The 23,036-nt window shown below is 42.7% G+C and overlaps 1 protein-coding gene across 1 annotated transcript in view; it reads left to right on the forward strand.

Annotated features, from left to right (window-relative positions):
- Nucleotides 1-203: 203 nt before the first annotated feature.
- Nucleotides 204-23,036, forward strand: part of T265_01967 (hypothetical protein) — a gene marked incomplete at both ends in the record, with an annotated part of 99,797 nt that continues 76,964 nt past the window's right edge. Inside the window, 3 exons of the mRNA XM_009166105.1 lie at nucleotides 204-453; nucleotides 9,214-10,638; nucleotides 21,158-21,853. Coding sequence (XP_009164369.1) covers nucleotides 9,240-10,638; nucleotides 21,158-21,853 — 2,095 coding nt within the window. The remainder of the gene's footprint in view (nucleotides 454-9,213; nucleotides 10,639-21,157; nucleotides 21,854-23,036) is intronic.

Below are 23,036 nucleotides of genomic sequence, written 5' to 3' on the forward strand. Positions count from 1 at the left end.
TGAACGGAAGCCTCTGAACGACAGAGGAGACTTGAAATCTTGTGTATCGTAGCTTTGTGGAATGTGAACATTTTGTTTCAATCGATCAATTTCGTTGTTTCATTGTACGACTCGCCGGTTTTTTAACGTGATTATTCCGGAAATTGGTCAGATTCAACTTTCTCTCACTATGCATGTCATCGACCAAAACAGGCCTGGAATAATGCTCGTCTGTATTCATTTTGTTCATGCTGAACGAATTTTTTGCATACTACAGGCCTTGACGCTGGGAATAAGATTGGAATTTTTTAAGGACTTTGATAGAGCTCGACATCGTACACTGCTGGCTACACAAACACTCCATGTGGTTTAGAACTTGGGAGCATATTGGACAGAAAAACATCTGGGCCATTGAACAATAATACTTGAAGTCACTGGAACAATATCGGACCCCAAGGCCATCCATACCTTCGAGTCAGTCGTGTTCCTTGCTTTCAAAGCTAATTTACTTGTCTCGCAACCATCCCCATGCTGAATATGTGATAATGGTTCCGAGATTCGCCGGATCATCCATGAGACCCAGGTCCATTGCGTAATTTAGGGAAACCTTCGCATTTGACTAACTATAGTCTTCCGGATTTGATCGTTTGATCTAAAAGCGTTTAAAAATGCCAGATTATCTCTCTCTAAAGCCGAACTTCTTTAGCTTATCTACTCTGCTCTCACAGTTTTCATACATTTGTCGTGAATAGGCATACTTATTCACATATGAATTGTCATTGAGCAAGTCCCTGATAATTCAGCTGAATATCCTGAGAACAAAAATTCTGCAGGCAGACACCTAGGACTCCCGCACCATGACTTAGAATTCCGAAACGCTACGATTTAACCACACCACTCTCTGCGCACATTATTTGTAGTACATTTTCCCAGACCAGCAAGCCAACCGAGATCGGAAAACTTCAGATAAACTCATCAGAAAGTCCGATGGCCACGCGAAATTTCCCGTTGTCAATGGTCTGGCGTCCTGAGCTTGTATTCGAGGTCCCGAGGAGATCTCATTCTCACGTTCTATAGCCTTACCACCTCTAATCATCCTTCACCGCTAGCATGACAGTGAGCAAACAAACCTGGGCTCACCGTTGAAGCTGGAACATCGACGCAGTCACCTCAACTGCCACAGACACCTACCTCCTATGAGCTTTAAGTACTTGGAAATTTCTTTACTCTAAAGCTCCTTTCCCTTCATTTTCGGTGACGTTTATGTAATATGTAGACCTAGAACTCTATTTTACAACCAACTGGCGGCGTTCTTACATGTCTTCACCTGGAACAGAGCTCCTTGCAGCTTGCAGGGTGTGAATAGCAAAAACCTAATGGTCTCCTACCTGTCCTGTGAATCACATTAATTCCGCTTTTTCCCAGAGTTACCACCTTTTCAGGAATTGCAGTGATTGGTTTTTCAAACCAACCGACCTTGTCTTGCCCATGTCCGTTTATGGTAATCCAGTTATGATTGCCAAACTCCTAACTTCGACTCCTCCTTGGTAGTAACTACTGTCCAGTGTGCAATTAAGTGCCTATGCTGTTCGGCCCTAGGCCAACTGCACCAAAAGGTTGTCTCAGATTTCTATTGCAAGTTTGGAGGTTTGGTCGACGGAAGATAGCCAATCCAATTATCTGCTAGCGTGCACAAAATAAGCCTCATACTAACCTTTTCTGGCTCCGATTAGTAGTACTACATATACAGGCGTCTGATGTGCAATTCAAAACTAAAAACTAGTTTGGTAGTTTTGTCCCACCTAAAGATCAAGGATAACTTCAAAAGTACCCAAAAACTTTCTCTGTATACCCTGTGGATCCTAGCTCACAGCTCATGCAATTAGTCTAAGCCAAACCTAGAATAATCACTCGTAATTTCCGGGAACTTTACTCCAGGGACCTTTACTCCTTGATGTTTCCCTGCACCATATACAGGGATACAATGCTTAATTGCATTTAAAAAAGGCGGATAACAGGTAAATCCGACGCGGTTTAAGTCAACAACAAATATGTTTATATGCTTTAGATAGAAGCACGCCTGAACCTGAACCAGAACTTGACTTCTCACGGTCTAAATTTTGTTTTTAACAGATGTTACATTAACTAGTTTTAAGCAACCTTAATTTAACATATTGGCAAGAAGGGCTATACTAAAAATAAGAACAAAATACATTCAACCCAACACTAGATGACGGCGTAAAACAATGAAAAGAATTGCTTTTCTTCGACATATTAAAAGGCGGTAGAGTTAAGATCACACTTTGGTGTGCCTTATGCAGGCTTGAGAAACAAGATGACTGTATCTTGACACCAGAAGAATTATATCAGGTCAACTTAGACCATGGACAGGTCAAGCTACTTAATTTGTGCAACGTCTGCCAACCAACAGAAGCAACATTTTTGAGCTCAAGTGCTTTACAGAGAAGAAGACAAAATGCAATGTATGCGGCTTAAAGCAAAGCCTCGTTGAAACTTCAAGCAATGGAAGGTCTATTACGCAAAAAAAAGGCCGACAGCACTGAAGAATACCTGCAAAATAGAATGACTGCAATAACTGCTGCACCTAAAAAACTAAAACATAGTCTAGAACAAACTACACTTGAAAAAAACGTAGAAAAATAATCCAGTAATTAAACAGTTGGTTGTAGCCGACACTAAAATGCCCAAAGTAAAAAACTGAGTAGCCTTAAAGACAGTCGGGCAAACAGCAGCTACATAGGGTCACACTATTTTACGTATTGAGGCTAGCTGACCTGGAAGTAATAGTAGAGCTTAACCAAAATATAAATGCTGTCATAAAAATACTGTCCAGATCCGTAAATGGGAAATGTCATTCTCCATTTTGGTTGAGTAGTGGTGATAAAATAGAAAAACGACTGTTTTAATGACTCCACAGTTTAATTACCATAAAAAAACTGTCGTTAGAAACAGACTATCTGACTCATAAATAAAAAAAACAGGATTGACGGGTATGTACTGATGGTTTTGCAACACTACTCAACCAAGACAGATGTCACGCGGCCTGCAATCCGACTAATGTAGTTTTCACTAAATACGACGCGTACATATTAAAACCATTCTTCATTTTCTTGTTTTGAATGAACTAAAAGCCTTTCGCATAGCGTCTTGTTTGTTTTACGAAATAAGGTTACTTTTACGCGAAAGAAAAACGAAAATGAAAACTTGTATTGATGATAGAACTTTTTTGCATATGGTGTGGATAGCACATGATGTTTTTTGTGGTGAAACCCATGAAACCCAGAAGCCAAGATGACTTGACTGCTTTGTAGAAAAGTTGGTGTTTGTTCAAAAGCAACTTCCACTGCATAACTTCTGACACTCTGCCCAGTTATCGTAATAACGCGAATATTGGAGCCGAAATAAATAAACACCCCAGATAGATCAAGGCTTACTAGCTTACAACTGATGACCCAACTGCCTGACAAACCACGAAACCACGGACCGCACCTTGGAAGGTTACTGCTTTCAGATAACTGGGAGCAATAAGAATGTCAGATCTTTAAACCTATGGGCATAAAAATGAAGGAAAATAAACCTATTACTGCCTATACCAAAGGCATTGCGAGGAAGATTTACACATAGTCCACTCTAAAGAACAGCTTACTATTTTTACCCCCATGACACTAGTGATGTAGCAAAATAGCTTCGCTACTTGCATGGTACCGTGCATAAATCTGGTGATAATGGAGGTTTCTTAGACTCAAAACAAAGATGATACGCTGGCTGTGAGTTGGCTGCAGCAAGCAGAGGTGCATCCTCATGAACTTGTATGCTCTGGCCTACAGATGAATAAGGAAAGTGCTCTGATCCGTGTAACACCTAACTTTTGGTCTTGGTTTGAAATGAAGGTTAAAAACAAGCTGTCAAATCACTAACTCAGCTCTATGCAATCCAAACCAGTAGAATGTTACGCCACTACAGTTTTTAACCCGCTCTATCCGAGTGTGAAACAAACTCCCTACGTATGTGACGGAAGCAATTTTTTCAAGTACATTCAAGCCACTCCTCGACAAACACCAATGTTGTGACCGTAAGGATTAGCTTTCGCCAAACGTATAACCTTTGGGTTATTCCTGTGAACAATGACATGCTTGGCAGTGCATGAACACAGAGCACAAAAAGACTTCTGCCATTAGCTTGATTTTTCACCTGGTTTTGAACCAGTTTTTCTTCAAAGCCAACACTTGGATTGTTTAAACGTTTTGATAGGTCACGTTTGTCGGACAGCCCAGGAACCTGGAATTGTAAGTCACAGTCGAGAAAATGGTTGTGTAATATTAACACTTGCGAATTCAAAAACTAGTTGTGAGCCAATCCGGCAGTAATAAAACATCAGGAGATGGCTAAAGCAGACCTCATCTGTCCTAATAAAATTCCAGTTTAAATATAACCGGCTTTAGTCCGACCTTATGGAGCTATGGATGCACCAAAAGAGAACCATTTTGAAGTGCTGTCTATCAGATATTTTCTCCTAGAATGTAACGAACGGGTAATTTTCACTGCTAAGCTACATGAAACTGTATAGTGGTTGGTTGTGTTCGCCAGAAATCTTACTCAGTCTGCTCAAGCGAAGCATGTCGATGATTTTTCAATGCTGGTCTCAGTAGAAGCTTCCTCATGTTTATTACACCGCCACAAACCCACTACAATTCAGGCGTTGATATGCTAGAACAGAACAATTTTTAAAAGAATTCACTGGCTGGTAATGCCTCTGGGTATCACTTTAACTACCGGCTCACCGGTCAGTGACGTATGGAGCATAAATGGTGAGCTCATGAAACACCCTCTTTATTTTCTACTCTGCCAGGACGCCTCTATAGTAAGGGCTGGGGAACACTCTGTCAGTGTGCAGCAAGAGCAGCTTCCGGGATCTTTATCTACCAAAAACTTGCCTTATCAGTACACGGAAATGGTTTCAAACTCAAATACAACCTCATTTGTCAAACTGAAAAATCCACTTACCGCTTTATTGGGCAATGCGGTTGGAGTATTCAGATGAAGGCTGTTGCAATGTTGTATTTTTTATCACTGATACCGCAGGTTTGTAAAGACAGCAAAATAGCATGATGCACTGCGATCTTGAAGCTTATGTGCAAGCGACAACTCCTACAGATGCCCTTATTGAGGCAGCTAGACGCCTTGCTGGCCTATGCAGTTTGCGTGTCAAGTTCATGACAAGCACCGGGCCCGTAGATAGTGCGTCACCAGTCTAGCGTAAAATTGTACGACTCGCTTCTCACAATCATTTACCTAAGTGACCGGCGTTTCTTTCAACCCACAGCGGATAGAGGTAAGAAGCGTAAGCTTTGAAAACTTCAAGGGAGATTGAAATGATACTGGACCAAGGACCGCAGCCAGTCGCTGTAGTTACACTCCAACAGGCGAAAAGATAATATCATTTTCAAGTAGCTGCTGAACTCGCACAGCAGATCTTGGCCAGGGAACTCTTGGAATCAACAAATAACCGTCCAACCGGTGTCACCTTTGCATCCAAGCTTGCTTAGAACGATCAAGTGAAGCTTTTCAGCTAAGTACATCAAGGGTTGTGGTGAAGTCTTGTAGGGTGATTCCGCCTACGGCACTCCTCTTGGGGCAAAACTTAACTTCCTTCTTACTCCGACTGCTTAAGGGTCAAAACCGCTTTTCTTCGCCCTGCCAGAAACTCGTTGATTGGGCAAAATAAGAGCCAGTTTCTGGCTGACTGTACACAGCATACTGATTTTGCCCCGGCTGTCCACCTTCTTTCGATTTTCTTCCCGTTTTTACGGGGTTATTGTTGTATTCTTGGAAGCTTGCAGAAATCCTTTCTTCTAAATGTGCGTGTAGATGCGGGAATCTCTTCTGTATCAAAGGCCATGCCAAAGTTAAACCTTCCAAACACGCTGCCCTCTGATTTTACAGATGGCTTATGGCCGTCCGCAGGTCTGCTAGTGTATGCAACCCAGCCCAGTAGACGAGCTATATAGTTCATCTCATTATTTCCGAACCGGCCGGGTAGTTTTAAACACTGGATTTTAAGCTGCTGGAGTTTTATCTGTTCCTGTTAAGCTTTTCACCGTTTTTTGTCCTGTACCATCTGGAGCTATTGAATTTTCGGTCCATAGTCCTACTTAAGCCAAAGAAAAGTTCTTCTGGACAAGAACCCTTAAAGCTCTCCATTTGGTTCGGTCCGCCGTTTGTTTTCTTTTTTGTGCATGCTTTTCAAAAGCTTCGTTTTAACGCTTTCAGGGACTTTTGTCTCTTGACTTGATTTAAATAGCACTGGATTTATCTTATCAAGCCAATCGTGCATCTTTTCTTACCTCATGTTAATTATAGCCCGAACAACTGCTTTAAAATGTGCTTATTTTTGGGCCAACTGGCTTCCGGATGTAATTGAGACTATTACTAACCACCGTCCCTTGATCTTAGGCTGCCAGAAATTTTGTTGCAGTTTCCCTATTCGCCCCTATTTTACATTCAGATTAAATGAGTTTTCTTGTAGTTCATAACGGTTTTTAGGCACAAGCGCCTTGTGCACAATGCAAAAATGAAGGAATTTTGTACGCCTGTCGGTTCTGATCTCACGAATTAAAAATAACAAAACTGAGGAAGGAGAGAAACTTTGCAACCTCTGATAATGTTTTCATGGTGATTCAGTGTCACCGGTGGATAGTTTTTCTACATCTCCCGCATTTCCTTAATTCCTAAATGTGTGAGCTGAATATTAATTTCCTAGCAAACACGTTAGCAAACAAAAAACTTCAGCAGATCGAAGTGTGCTATTTTTGTGTTTCTCTACATACTAAGCATTTATGGAGTTGCAACATCCTCACCTTGTTCGCTCTGACCCAACGGATCGCTCACATCAATTGAATGTGGTACTCAAACTCTCAAAACTCGAGGTTCACACCGATACCTGTTCAGCTGAATGGATATTATTCAAATCTTACAGTGTCCAACTCTAAATAAACTGCCATTTGGGACTTATCCAACAATATCAATTTAGGGGACCAGGTTGCTGACAGTCTTTCTCATGTTCTTGGACTGTTTTGCGTAAAACTGCAATAACAAACTACAAACCTATCTCGATTCACTTAGCTCACCTTGATACAACAACGAAAGCTGGCTAAATGACTGTCTGCTTTAGCTTGAACCACGCCCCCCCCCTATTGAAATCCCTAAAGTGTTTAACCCGGTCTTCTTTATGAAGAAGTTAACTAGACTAACTAACTAACTAACTAACTAACTAGCTAACTAACTAACTAGCTAACTAACTAACTAGCTAACTAACAAGTATAAAGAAGCCGACTATTGAGGATCCCTTCTATCAAATTCTGGAGCCCTCTGGCTTAATTCAGCAGACAACCTGTCACTTAGGTGAATATGCAGCACTTCGAGTTTTTACGCACTGTCGAAATTTCCGAGGCCTTGTCACCTGAGCACATCATACCAGGCTGTGATCAGCGAGGTAACCAGGGTAACAGTGGGGCATAAGGTGCAAACGGGATGACTATTTTCATAAAGAAGCCGACTATTGAGGATCCCTTCTATCAAATTCTGGAGCCCTCTGGCTAAATTCAGCAGACAAGCTGTCACTTAGGTGACTATGCAGCACTTCGAATTTTTACGCACTGCCGAAATTTCCGAGGCCTTGACACCTGAGCACATCATACTAGGCTGTGATCAGCGAGGTATCCAGGGTAACAGTGGCGCATAAGGTGCAAACGGGATGACTATTTTCATTAGCTCAACTAAAGCCAGTATACCGCTCGTGATGGTAGACAACTTCATGTTATAGTCATCACTACACACCCTCAGCAGAAGCATATCCTGAGCTTATGTAATCCTACAACGGCCAAGATTCCACTCTGCGTAGTGGTTTGCCAGGGCATCGGACCTTCCGGAATGCTGACCCATATAATGCCCTTACTGACTATAATGTGTGGAATTCCGACTGGAAATGGTCGGGACTAGACTACTAGCATAATAACTTATTTGGACTTTGTAACTGTTTTAGGGAGAACAAAGGAGTTACTGCTGCTCTGAAGCGCCTAATGTATTTGATCATTGATGAGACAATGGAATAAGTAAGCACCACTCTACTAGTGGATGCGGCGATAAAATAATGAGGCCCGAAACTATCCGAAGACCACAAAGCTGCATAGTGGCCGTTTTGCGTGTTACGGTATGTGCCCACTGTGTTCATGTGCAAGACAAGCATTCTGCACAGTTTGGTGCAAGTCCCAGGAGGAATTTGTGCAACCACATGGTTATCACAGAATACTCGTCTTCGTTTTGATCCCAGGCTTAAGATTGATGCCTGTTACGATGAAGACTGTGGATTGGCTAGTGCTGTTCCACAATTAGGTGGTTTGAGCATCTGGCGCCCTAGGAAGACAGCTCGCTTTCTACTGGAATATTGGCATGCATGGAGGTCAAAATGGCTGTTTACTAGGCATTCGGACTCGCCACTTTAGTCCAGCTGCTTCATACCACTGGTAATGTGAGGGGACTTAAGAATTTCCGTCACGTGAGTATAGCCTCTTCATGCTAAGAAGCCAGAAAGCACTGCACATCTGTCTCATCCTTATTGGGAATCACCAAAAGTTCGCCCTTCACGAAACTCCAGTAGGGTTTTTCGAACCGGGACCTTCTGGCCAATCGTTAAACACAACGGTTCGGCCACAGACGGCTGATCATCAATGATATTAACTCGCATTTAGACGGAATATGGCGCCGCTCACCCTTCACTCAGGGAATTCACATCAACTGGTCAAACGTGTTAACTGGCCGCTTGTATTGTTTTTTTTGCTGCATTTTTTTACGAAACAGATGTTTACAATGCCTCATTTATTCATGTGCCGTCGAATTTCGAAATGACATTGAGTGACGTGTCCTCGAGCTTTAACGTAAAAGCTGCTCACTGGCATGCACAGCACACTTTTTTGGATTTTTCATTTGAACGCCTATTTGTGGAAAGTTTGAATGATCTTCTTGAGGGGTGAAACTGCAATATATTCATGGACCCATTACTTCGGCTAGTCTGTGTGCGTGAGGTCATCAACTTGCCTTCTTGCTTCCGTTGACCAAATTTGGGTCATTTCGAAGTAGAAGCAGAGCAGCTTCTCCAAAGCACATTTCATACTCTATAAAAACATCCACCTACATATTTCGTTTTTCATCTTTCAGTTTCGGTTATCCAGAACCAATGCAAAATGACCGCTGTGTGGACGGCTATGAGTTTGCAGCGACGGGATGGAGGTTCAAGCAGTTTATCCAGGAGCTTGGGTTCTCTCATATCACCACGGCTTGGAGAGGACCATTCCACTGTCCTTTTGTATTCCAACATGTCACCGAATTTCGTCCCATCTAGTGAACAGCGCTCACATTGGTCGGCGGACGAACACCTTGGGCTGTCTGCTGGCTCAGCTAGAGGATTATCGACATTCGAACCAAAACTTCAAAAAATAACAACGGACTCTGCCTCATCAATTATGTACCTGGGTAAACGCATCATTCGGGAATATCAGTGTACTTTCGTGTTACCTGATGAACAGCAGATTGGCGCCACGCGAATAGAGACATTCATGCCTGAAGACGGTAATTCATGCTTCACCCTTAGCTTGTCCGTCGCCGCTCCTCCAGAACAAAGTATGGAATCTAGATCAAAGCGTCCTATTCGACAACGCATCGAAGAGTTTTTGAGTACTGCTGATTGGAAATCTGCTATGCTAGCATCGTCTGAATCCAAAGATGCAGAGTTACTGGGCCGTTTAAGTTCGAAGTACTCTAATTCTGTAAGTCGACGCTCACGGTTTGAACGTTCCGAGAGTCAGAAGCGTCGACACGAAATGGTTCGTGCCCGAGAGGTATTTTCTGATGAGGAAGATGGAGTGCAATTTTCTTCCGACGAAGAGCCCGCCCTCAAGTCAGGCCCCTTTCCGACAGGTTCGTCCGACGGACCCCATGTCCTTAGTCCACCTCGCACAATATCGCCAGATCCTCTCGTAACAGAACGAATCACAGTATCTCACGGGCCACTGCGCCGTCCAGCCTCTAGTGCACCGCCCATTATTGCGCATGCTGAACCTCCAGGTCGACGACAAGCACCAATCAGCGATGCGAAATCGAGACAGAAATTTGAAGAGTTGCGTCGCACATGGGATGAACGAGTAGCGAGAGAACAGTCTTTCATTGATGAACAGTCATTCTCTCCAGCATTGTCTGCACATTCTCGTGCCACACAATATATTGAAGGACATCGTGGAGCTGCTGTCACTTCGATCCTACCTACCATTCCTGGAAGGAAACGCGCCCCGGAATTGTCTCATGAAGGGATGCCACATACCTCTTCCTCAGTTCCCACTCAGGGCAGCGGGACAGTCCATCCCGTCAAGAGATTTCTATCCGGCGAAGGCACTTACTTGCCGGAAACATACAAATCTCCCAGTCTTCCAGAATCCTCTGAGCTTGTTTCACCTCGCTTTGTCACATCCCCAGCCCTTTCGGAACCATCTACGGAACGCGGTGAGAAGGAGACAAGATTTGGTTACAATGAGACTAGTGTGAAAATGAATCAAGCAAACGTTGGACGTTTGGAACCCCGATTACCAGGTAGGTGTTGCCGATAGATGAGCTGACACACTTTTCATAATACCCGCTTCAAACACACTTCGTGACTCACTGTCGCTACTATTGTTTTCTTGCCAAACATCCTAACCCGGTTATAACCACCAAAACAGAATATCATTCATTGTCTCTAATTATTTTGCGAAGTCAGCAGTTAAGTGTAGGCTCAAATTACGAAACCAACATGTTGTATTGTCTATCTGAAACTACCTAGGTTCTGGACAGAAAGGAAGCGATAGGCCCAGTAATTCATTATTCGGCTTGGGCTGAAGTATATTAGACCGAGCAGATTAAGTTAAACATGTCCACTCCATACTCTCCTGTTTTTTTAGTCCACTGATGGCTTGTGAAATAGGATGCCAGTGACATGGACTGCTGTATCACACGTATGCGATGTATTGCTGACATTTTTTTGAGTCCGGCACAATGGACATTTCGGAGCAGGTACATGATTAACTGACGTCAACTGAAAATTCATGCAGCTGCCTGTGATCCGTTTGTAGTACTTGGATTGGCCACTGCGCACCTGTGGGTAAAGATCAAACGGAGCACACACAGTTATTCATTCCCATTAACTGGAAATCAGTAATCGTAGAGGCTCGCTGTGGGGTGAGATAAAATGAATAGTGATGGAGACCACTGACCAGACGGACAAACTGGAACTGCATGCAAAATCAAATGCGTTCGCACAATGTGATCCGTTTGTAGTACTTGGATTGGCCACTGCGCACCTGTGGGTAAAGATCAAACGGAGCACACACAGTTATTCATTCCCATTAACTGGAAATCAGTAATCGTAGAGGCTCGCTGTGGGGTGAGATAAAATGAATAGTGATGGAGACCTGACACAGACCACTTACCAGACGGACAAACTGGAACTGCATGCAAAATCAAATGCGTTCGCACAATAAAAACTACCTTGCCCATCTATACATACTCAGTTCGTTGCAGGTCAGACGTGTGACATTCTTCCACCCAGGCGGTTGCTCGTTCTGAGTAGGTCTTCTGACAGTACAGTTTTATGGCCGCGGTTCTTGAGTGAGCGGAAGTTCACTGGATTCAGAACTTAGGCCTGTGTTTATGGAGATACCAACAATTGAACCGCTAATTCTCATTCTGATCCGTCTGTTGCTTCTACTCTTTATATTTTTTCTCTGCTGTCAAAAACCTACTTTAGTCTCACGTGTTGCTATTGGTAGTTGTATGATAATTATGTCTTTGTTGCCTTTGAAAGAAGTGTTTTTAGCAGGTCCGTAAAATTCTTCAAGGATAAGTGCCAGTACATTGCAAAAATAACCTATTTCAGCGTGTGCATACAAAAATAGCCTTATTTATAAAGGAAACTACTCACAAGGTTGCTGAAAACTCTTTGACAGCCCACGACCGGTTTCGCCCTTCTTGGGGCTCATCAGGTAGGCGCAGTCCCCGAGTTTCCGTCAACCTTATGATCTACTTAGATAGGCTAGGCGCAGTAGTTTCCGTTAACCTTATTATGTTACGCCACACTTTGTCAGAGTTGTGTCCATGCATGAGACTAAAGTAAAGATAGCAAGCCAAGGCGCTGACACAAGTAACGGTGATTCCCTTCTGATTCCCTTCTGAATATTCATTTTGATAAGTGAGAGATATTTCATGATATTTCATAGCTGGTAGGTTTTAAAAGTGAATGCAAAATGTCCTGCCTGGCTAGACAGGCACAAGTGAGACATTTTTACATGATAAATGCTTTGCCAACGTCAACGAATCATTCAGAGTAATGCTTTCAACAGCCCATAAGTTTATAAAAAAGACATATTAGTGTTTGTAGAGGAGTGAATAGGTTTGCGCATCGACTTTCTCGCCGGCTGCGAAACGTATAATAGAGGGAACAGTGATCCACATGTCTCAATGGTTCTACTCGGCATCATCCAGTTTCTTTGAAAATGTGGGTTGCTAGTTACAGAACTGGCAGTTTTAGCCCTCATTATTACCTCCCCCTCGTGGGGTACCAGATGTAGTTATGTGCCTATCGTCTAGATCGATAGCAATGGGTCTTTCTTCGAAATGAAAGAGCGAAGTACTTTCGTAGGTAATAGTTACATCGTTATGCTGTTTCAAGTGTTCTTTCGAGCTTCTCGGAAGTGGCCGAAGTGGTCGCGATTAGTATTATCTAGTTATGGGCGGTCCTCATATTAATCGGCATATTGTGAGTTGGTAAAAATAACTGCCCTAGCATAGCATGCTCTGTCATGATGGGCAGAGGCAGAATGGGCAAAAAATGGACAGAGGACTAACATGCCATGGTATCGGTGGGCCTGCTGCCAATAGGCTGGTGACACAACGATAAACGGACGGTCAGCACCGCCATTTTCGGGAGCTTGAAGTTTGGATGTCTTGTGGCCTTGCGCTCTACTGAAGCTTACGCACCAGAAAACTGTACTGAGGCGAATGTCGCGGCAGCACTACTTTCTCACAAAATAAACTGAAACGGGCTATTTTCGCAAAACGTGGAATTATTCTGATGAATCCCAATGTGACAAAAAGTTCCTTCTAGTAACAACGTCAACTTATTGATTAATAACGGATGAATCTAGATGGCTGACAGACAGTGAAACAATGACTAATCGAAAGACTCAAAAGTCAGCTGACTTTGTGCAACCATTGAAGATGAGCCTTCAACTCCTCCCCGAAACTCTCAAGGGGAACCGCTGACTTTTAAAATATTGTTTGCAACTTTTGCCGAATCGCCTCTAAAAACATCAATGTTAGAGGAAACCACTCTGTTTTTTATCATTCTGGGAGAAGGTGAAAGTTCGATCTATTCTCTTAAGTGGCTCCACATTTCGAATCATTGTGCAATCACTGATGATTGATATGGACGAAACAGCCATCCAATGTGGATAGGTTGCAAAAACATCCTTAGGATGATACGGAAGGAAGACTGTCGTAATAATAAGGATTCATTGAAATCCAACCACCGGTTTTGCTCTGTGTGAGATACATCAGGTATGCGACAGGTTTATTCAGAGCTCGTTCTACTTATTTTCACAGAACTAAATGACTGATCATTCACCACGCTACCGTTGGGTTCTCCTCCACATTTTCGTGCAACAAAAGTGGGTCGTATATATCAACGAGGTGGACCTTGCATTCTCTAAAGTTGGACGCGGGATCAAAAAACAAACACAGGCTTTTTGTAGAAATCTTGGTGAAAATGTGGATGTAGGCATAGTTCCTGAGATTTGATTCCGTTTTAGAGCCTGTCATTCTTCAAACATTGAATATACAAACCATTGGAAATAATCCACTAGGTATTCATGTCAAAGTCTCACGCTTCACTATTTACTGTGTTCGGTGGTTTCACTATGCTACCTTATAAAGTCACAAATATTCATTCAGCAACTCACGTATACTGCCAAACCCCATGGCACATGATTTTTGGAAGTGGCTGATTAAAAACACACCTCAGGAATATGCTAATACCTTCGTCATTCTGTTCACATACTACCTGAACCGTCGTCTCAAAACGGTGCTGTATGGCGGACAAGTGGATCGGGTGTGGACTCGTGCTTTATCGATCATTTACTCTCACCCGTGAATGTGCTCGCGTGTGCCTGATGTGATCCAATTTGACTGATTCTCTTTGGTCGGACCTGAAGTGTGGCACGTGACCCCGTGACTGATGTATTGACTGGTACTACACCATGTTATTGATTAGGCCCCGAAAGATCTTGCTAGTTTGCACGACTATTCTATTGGCTGAACAATTAACGGTGTTCAGCTTCTGCTGGTATTGTTCTCCTACCGGTTACTGACAATCTGGAGTTTATGAGGCCCCATGCAGTGAAGCTACAGCTGAACATCCAGAGATGTGGAAAGCATTCCTCACAGATCTTGTGGGAATTTTTTTGTCTCACTCATGTCGTCATGTCGACATCGTCAGACTTCGTAAGCAGAGAAAGGAAGGCCATTCTACCTCCTAACTTTACCAGCAAACTGTTGGAATGACATAACAAGCAGTGACATTTCAGTCTGCCTGACCTGACTGAAAGCAACAGAGTTCCTCGGGTTTATATCAGCTGATTGTCATGTGGGAGGAGGTATGTGGATGAATATGCATCGATGTATTGAATCAAAGGTTCTAGACCCATTTTTCCGGTGCTCGATACGGGCAAAACTAAACCTAGTGAGGCAGACCCGCATTCAGAAAACAGTACTCTTCTGGAAAACGGAGTTGTATTTCGTTCATTCAAATTTCTTCAAATTCAACGCGGAATAATCTGATCCAGATCAACGAAGCAACTTGCCAATGTTGTGTTCAACAAGGGAAGTTGGCAATGCGCTAGTTAATGAAACTGCGCCTAAACCGATGCAACTACTTGAGATTTTCAGTTGACACCATGAAATCCCAAACTCTGCACGCCAAACCGAAACCATCAGTACTCTCCGAGTGATATCGCTCAGTGGATATCAATCCAGCTTATGTGTACAAAAGATTTCGAACTCTCCTTGGACGTGACTGGTCCAAAACGCAATTCGCTTTATCCCACTGCTATATTCCAACTTACTTTTTAAACGGACTATCTTCAATACTTGAGCCGAAAAATAACACCGAAACTTCCACCATCTGTGGTCTGTTATTTCTCTCTTCCGAAGTACTTCAAACTTAAAAGGACGAGAAACAGAGGATGCACCAACTAATTTGGAACTGTTCTGCAATTGATTTGTGTAACTTGACATAGCTAAGGATGCATACTCATGCTTCTTCCAGCACATTCACGCTTTCTGAAAACGCTCCGATGTAGTAACATCTCCGCTGCGAAGGGCACCTCCTTGATATCTGAGAACGATGTTGAAGTGATCCATTTTCGATGACATTTTATGAGTTGAAAACACAGTAAACTAAATGAAATATGGCGTACAAAACCAGCGCCCAGTTCTGCTTTATGCCACTCATATTTTCTGTAAATTAGCCAGCACCTTTCTTGTGCGTGATGGCGAAGGAATTATTCTTGGCTACCTTGAACATTGGCCCGGTTGAACCCTAACAAAACCTTTGTGCTGCGTAACCGAACATCGAACAGAAGAGCTTCGTTTGAATCTCTACTGAATCTCCTGCTCACCCTAATTAATGTACAAGTGAGTGATTAACAGAGATTCAGCGACCATTTAAACAACTCACCCGCTACTTACCGGAGCTACGCAGAGAATATACCTCCCACCAACTGAAGTAGTGTTCAGTCCGTACATATTTTACGCATTGGGGTATCTGTGGCCTTGAAAGCTGGGCTCCTTATCCCAGATTCTAAACGACCATCACACTATTCACTAATTGAAGCAGATCACATTCAGCCTATGCGCAGCCTACAGGCTGTCTGAGAGTCACTCCTTTTGGAGTGCAGACAGTTGAACAACACATTTCTTATCATCTGAGGCAGATCTACAAGGTCACACTCAGCTCACACAGGCATCTAACCAGTGGCCTGAAATCTGAATGTCTTTGGAACGAAAGATGCACTTTCACCCAGCTGAGAAAGGGTTACACTCAGCTCATACACTAACCAAGAGATGCGCAGTCGGTCAAAAACACTCAAAAATGAATGACACGGGAACCAGTTGATAGAGTCCTTCTTCTACCATCATCCTAAAAGGAAATATGATGTCATGTATGAACCCCTGATTCGGTCAGCAAAAGTCGAACAAACTCGCACTTGGTTTTAACCTGTCTACCTGAGCACGACTTCATGTATAACCCGTTGCAAAACTATCATGTTTTGCCTGCCTAGTTGATGCCTCCCCGTAGGTTAGTAGGTGCGGATCACTTGATTACACCCTACCAGAGGAGCGTTTCAATTTGATCTCCCACAGTCTTCCTTTTAAATTTGTAGAAAGGACTCAACTGTAATCAAAAGGTATAAATATCCCATGAGAATGAAAAAGGCTGCATTTTTCTGGCGGGGTTAAATTTTCTTCTGGAACCTAATCATGTGCATGTTGTTTACAAGGTGTGGTCTGATTTGTTGGCAACCAGTATGGGAAGTGGGTTACTGTGGTCTGAAGACCAATTGCGAAGTGCGGTCAGCTATTCCAACAGTCTCATCGTTGCGACACTATCTGTTGTGTAACAGATTCTGGGCTTGTCATGGTTACCGTGTGGTAGAATTCTTTATTCACTAAAATCAGTTCCTCCAGAGAGAACAACGCAAGGCGTCAGGGAGAATCAAAACACTACTCACAGCTCATTAAGCCAAAAAGGTTCTTAAAAATCTCTCCCTGTTTTCTACAATGGGTACAGCTGACCAGAGTAAAACTGGTAGCCGGTAAGAAGATAAATTGAGCCTTCGAAACAAGTATCTCACAGCTGACCAGAGTAAAAACTGGTACCGGTAAGAAGATAAATTGAGCCTTCGAAACAAGTATCTCATCGAATTGGCCACCCAGACATTACCTCAAGCCCCATGTGGATGAGGAAGCTGTTGACCCAACAAATATCTCATCTGATCATAAAGGAAACTACTCACAAGGTTGCTGAAAACTCTTCGACAGCACACGACCGGTTTCGCCCTTCTTGGGCTCGTCAGATAGGCACAGTCCCTGAGTTTCCGTCAACCTTATGATCTACTTGAACCCAAATCGGACTGTTTTCGAGAAATACATATCATAAACGAGAGATTCAATTGAGTCTCCCTTGACAACCAAACTGATTTGGAAATAAGTGTATTTCTCTAAAACAGCGCAATTTTGGTTCAAGTAGATCATAAGGTTGACAAAACTCGGGGACTGTGCCTATCTGATGAGCCCCAAGAAGGGCGAAACCGGTCGTGAGCTGTCAAAGAGTTTTCAGCAACCTTGTGAGTGGTTTCCTTTATGAAAATATACTGCGATATCTCGAATATCGTGCCAATTGAATAATGAGGCGGCCTGTGTGCAGCACATTCAGCTGGAGGAACTCATCTGGTCCATAAAGACGGCCTAGATTGTATAGACCACTTTACAACTGATTTTCCAAATAAGCAGCCCTATGTTACGTCATGCCCTGATGATCAGTGTCCTGCCTCCAGTTTGTAAGAAGCCTCTTTTGTACTTGTTCACTCCCAACGGGATCGGTTACAATTGTTCTTTCGGTTTCACCTCAGTACTGGGCAACTGTACATGAGACCAGTTTGAACCAAACATGGTGCGGCAGGTTGCTTTTAGCTCAACACTTCGTCCTTATCCTTTCGAACATTCATCACTAGAAAAAATCAATTTTGAAATATGACATCTAGAATTGACGTCAACTCATCGCTTGTTGCACCTTTCATGTAACTCTAAGTTATCCAAGTAAACATGCCCACCTATGAGAGCTTGCATTGGAAACAGTGAAAATGTTAAAGGTAGTCATCTGATAAACTAACGGTTGGCTGGTCTAATTACTCCCTCCTTATGTTTTACAGACCACGTTAACCTGCTCAAATTTAACAGCAAAGGTTGCATACGGTCAGACAAAATTTACTGCCACAGCACCCAAAACGTACGATTCTTGTTAGCAGCAACCGGCAGATTGAAATCACCTTCCCGTGTGATAGAAAACGGTTTCTGTATCTTTAACATGTTGTTGGTCATGCTATATTGCACAAAAAGGCATACTTGATGCCCCTTTCTCGTCCGGTTAATCACCCCATGAGTGACCTATTACAGTCGAAAAAAAAATGAAAACAGGCCATTAGAAACATAAGAAATGTCGGCAGAAAATGCCAGTTTCGTTTGGGTTGAACTTACATAGACCCGAATATATGGTCACTCCGGGGCACATTTACCACAGGTAGCCTCGATATGCATACTGCTGCACCGCATCTACGTCAGGCCACTGCAGGATTCATTAGCCACTTGAAACAGCCCCAACGATTCTCAGGCATTAGGATAGTAAGCAGGCGTAGGTACACCCTCTCTGACATACACACAAGTCACAGCATAGTCGCATCGCTTTATGGAAGATGGCGGTAAACGAAAACACTGCTCATATTCTAAGCATGTAAAACAAAGTCCGGGGGTCGCTAGGACGCAGAAAAAGAACACAATGTGACTAACTAGAACTCTGGAGAAAGCTGACATCCTGTCAAAACAGCCCTTCTAGAAGGGACTTTAAATCCACAAGTGCTTGCGTCATGGGCACGAAGTTCATTTATTAGGTGACCTTATTACACGCGTATATATAGTGTCATTCATTTAGATACTGGACGTGAGTTTCTCTCTTCACTATAAATTGTCTCCTGTGAATTCACCTCATAGATTTTTAACTACCGCCCCAATGACTTAATGCGAACTACAAGGTTTCATATTACCGAATGATATTCAGATTGGCCTAAGTTGCTAGTGGCGAGTAGATAAAAAGGTGTTTAGCACAAATACTTACCCAACCATGTAACCATTTTGTATTCTTCAAAATGCGTTGACTTTCCTGTGCTCCATAAAAATAATTGAAGTTTACGATGAAAACTAAGGCAGTGTCATGTGAAAATTGTGTTGTCCGTAGACTGATACGTGTTCTGTCATAGTTATTTGGAAGGGAGGAGACTTTTTGATAGGGAATGTTGATTGATCAAATAACTGAACAAATCTTTCAATGAGAGAAGAGATTTTCAGTTAACATATGGACTCAGACGGCAATAGTGAAATTTCTTCAGTCCTGTCAACACTGGCTTAGAAGCTCATAGCAAGTTTGGAATATCACCTAGGGATTACAAACCACGTCAAAGGCACTTCATGTGATAAACGTATTTGTACGGGGTGTATTGGTAATAACACATGGGTGAGCTGTACCAATCGTACCATAAGATGACCACAAAGAAAAGAATGTGGCTCACCAATCTGGGATAATCTCATTTCGTACACTTGAACGTGTGATCCCATGCTTTCTTAGGTGAGTCGTTATTATCGGTTGTGAAAGAATCACCAACCTTGACCTTTGTAGCAGTGATTTCAGCGTCGTACAGTACAAACCATGGCATGTACAGATTGCTTAAAACCTGATAACGAATTACAAAATAGGGATTTTGAACTAATAATACACCTGTAAACTGTAAACTCCACCAGAGAGTGTACCCGGAGTATACTGTTTTACGCTCGAGTGTTGCACAAAGAACTCGCTGATTGTCATATTCGTGGAACCATGGGTTTAAAAAACTGCACTTCGGGGTTGTTCCTGGATGTATGTAGAAATGGAACAGGTGATCTTTCGACTACTGACTGGAGCGGCACCAGCTAAAATAATGTATCCGTTAGTTACTGAGACAATATTCCTGCTGCCTTGGGAACTGCCCGCCCCCACACTATTCAAGCTCACACCTGGTCAGGCCGGTTAAACAGTTCGGTACTCCTAACAAACCTCCCTCCCGCCCATTGGCTTTGTTGACCGGATTCCTTTTGACATTCTTATACCATAAAAATATGTCTTGCCTTGGGTCAGTTTTGCCAGCCATTACAAATTAAGAACAATGAAAGTCCCCCCCTCTTTGGATTACATACACATGCGGTCCTGAGTTAGCCTCCTGAAGTGCTTCTACGGAAAGAATTGCATGGTCCTCCAGTCTGTGATAGTCCAATGTTATCACCAATACTACTTGGTATCAGTCGGTCTGTAAAAACCGAACCGAATTGCTTCATCTCCACCAGGAAGGCTAAAATCAATCTCATGAAACGAGAAGAAACGATACATCTACCCGAATACCGCCCGTGAGGCTGCTTCCCTGCCTACATATGCCATCTACACTTGAGAACCCCCAAGTTACTTGCTTTTTGACCTCGGCGTTCACAATGACTTGTAAGCAACTCAAGTAGATACCTCAGTTGAGGATGTACATTATGATGAGTTGCACCAGAAATTCCAGTTTGAAATGGTCTGATATTTTGCTAAAATCTCGACCGATCGAGGAAACTTTTTCGGGTGATGGCTGCAACGTTGAAAATCCCAATTACACAAGCAGCTCACTTAAAACCGACCTCACCTACAACCAATGGATGACATATCAAACAATTTCAATCGATTTATATTAGATATACTTTATTCGGTGAATTAAAGCGATAGCTTATTTTGACTAGGAGTTAAACAGTACTTTAATGATAAAGCCTGAAACTTTGATAAAATCTCATACACGGTATCATCAAACTACATCCTACCAAGTGAAGCAAAAATCCTAATCATTCTAACCTGTTGAACGTTCTTGTTTTGTTCCCACGGTGCGTTATGTTGCTTTAAGTATCTGACAACGCTCATTTCACACCAATATTATCTATCATTTAATAGATATCTTAGACTGTTCTTCAGTCGTTTTTTTCACAGTGCGTATTTTATCAATTTATTTTCCTAACCGCTGAATCTAACCAAAATAGATGCATATTTCAGCCTTGTCTCTCACATACACCATTTCATTCCTCCCTACCCCTGCACACCAACCCGAAACCCATCTCATGGTAGGTCATGTCTGCTTCAGTGTGACTCCCCCCATAACTTTTCGAACTCAAAGCTTGGACCGCCGTTTTACAGCACGGGTTCGGTATAAGTTGACTGAAACGACACAAACTCATCAAAGTATTCTCGAACATTTATCCCCACAAGATGAACCACATCACACATCAATTTCCGTACACGTAGACTCACCGGTTCGCACCTATGTAGATTCAAAATTCAAACAAAATTATATTTACCGTACAACCTTAGCTAGATTACCAGTTGCGTTGAAGCATCTCCGTTCAAGATCACACAGTGCTCATGCTTTGCAGACAATGTTTTCTCAGACGACAAATGACAACGAAACAGTCCTGAAAGAGTACAAACTCTCAAGAGAAGTAACAATACCTCTTGCAAGTCATAGCGCTCAGCTCGGTGCTGAAACGCATCCAAGAGTATCCAAGAAATCATTTCAATTATCACCGAGTAATCAGTCCATCAGAATACCCATAAGTCATTTTTGGAAAGATGAGGACAGTTCGACCCAAGACGAAGGATTTACAGTTCACATTTCCGATAAATCGTCCTCGCTACAACGCGAGAGGCTTTATGACCAGAGGCAATTTCCTGGCTCGCCACCACCTTTGCCAACCTGGTTTACTTCGTTACTCATCCCAAGGTCATATCACTCTTTTCCGAGAACACGCAACGCACTTGTTACTTATCCTAAACCGGGTGACTTGGAGGTAAAGCCTTATTTCAAGGACTTGGGTAGACTGCGTCTTCTGAAAGGTAAGTTGCGTGATAAGTGTTTCCGCAATGAGTTCTGCAATCCAGCACCAATGTTTACCATGATTCGTTGCACAGTTTGTTCGCTGAGCAGCTCACCTTTTTCTGCAGTTATCATATGCAAGCTACTCGTTTACTCGGCTGAATACAGCACCTCCTAAGCTAGAAAAAAAATTATATTTTCATCTATATTATCACAATTGCGTTGGTGTCATTTTACGAAACCACAACAGTCAGCTGACTGGTCAATTCCAGTGTAGCTTCATCTGATTGGGTGATCATCAGTCACGTGGCTGGCGATTTTGTTAAGTCGCTTTACAAACTGATAGCAATTTGGTGAGGTGCACATTTTTTACCAAAGTAAACACAATGGTAGCTAATCTGGGTGATTAAATATTATGAAACACGGCTGCATATGACTTTCTGAGGTATCTACTCCATCCTACTTGCTATATCGTGGCTCAGAACAACATTGAGGTGACCTGTGGTGTAGTCTACGCAAACTGACGAATCACCTACGTGCTACGTTACTGTCATTACATAGGAATCCGTGGGTAATTCATACCTCTTCTTCAAAGCGTCTAAGGTAGGGTGTTTTACCTAAAGGTGAAATGAGAATACTCGAACAAGCCCGTAAGATATTTATCGAACCGCGAACGAATTAGATCTACAGAGCCTGATCTGTTTTGTTTGCTATTTTGAATAATCGCACTAAACCACACCATCGCACCTGGCCAAAATCATGCTCCCTTGGAGGGAGCGCTGAGACAAACTCTAGTTTATAGGTGTGTGAAAGTCGGGCTTGATCGGCTGACAGTGTACTCTTGTGACAGAGAGCCAAATCAGAGATACGGCTGGTAGAAAAATGATTTTTCGGAAATTTTGCATAAAAACAACCCAGCAACAAAAGCAGGGAGGAAGCTGACTTTTCAAAGCACGCCAAAATTCCCTTCACTGTTTAGCACATCCGCTGTCTACGGTAGCCAGATCAAAATGCCCACCCAATCATCATCATCATCATCCACGTCCACATTTACTCCTTTCTTTACAATAAGGCTTTCAAATGAATCATGGTTGTATGGCACTGAAACATCGGTGTTGAACACTGATGTTATGCTGTCGATGATGATGCTGATGCCTGAATGCTCAAGCGAGATGAATCTAGCGCGTGCCAAGTGCGTTGACT

This window comes from Opisthorchis viverrini (genome assembly GCF_000715545.1).
Source record: "Opisthorchis viverrini unplaced genomic scaffold opera_v5_22, whole genome shotgun sequence".
In the NCBI taxonomy this organism is placed as follows: domain Eukaryota; kingdom Metazoa; phylum Platyhelminthes; class Trematoda; order Opisthorchiida; family Opisthorchiidae; genus Opisthorchis; species Opisthorchis viverrini.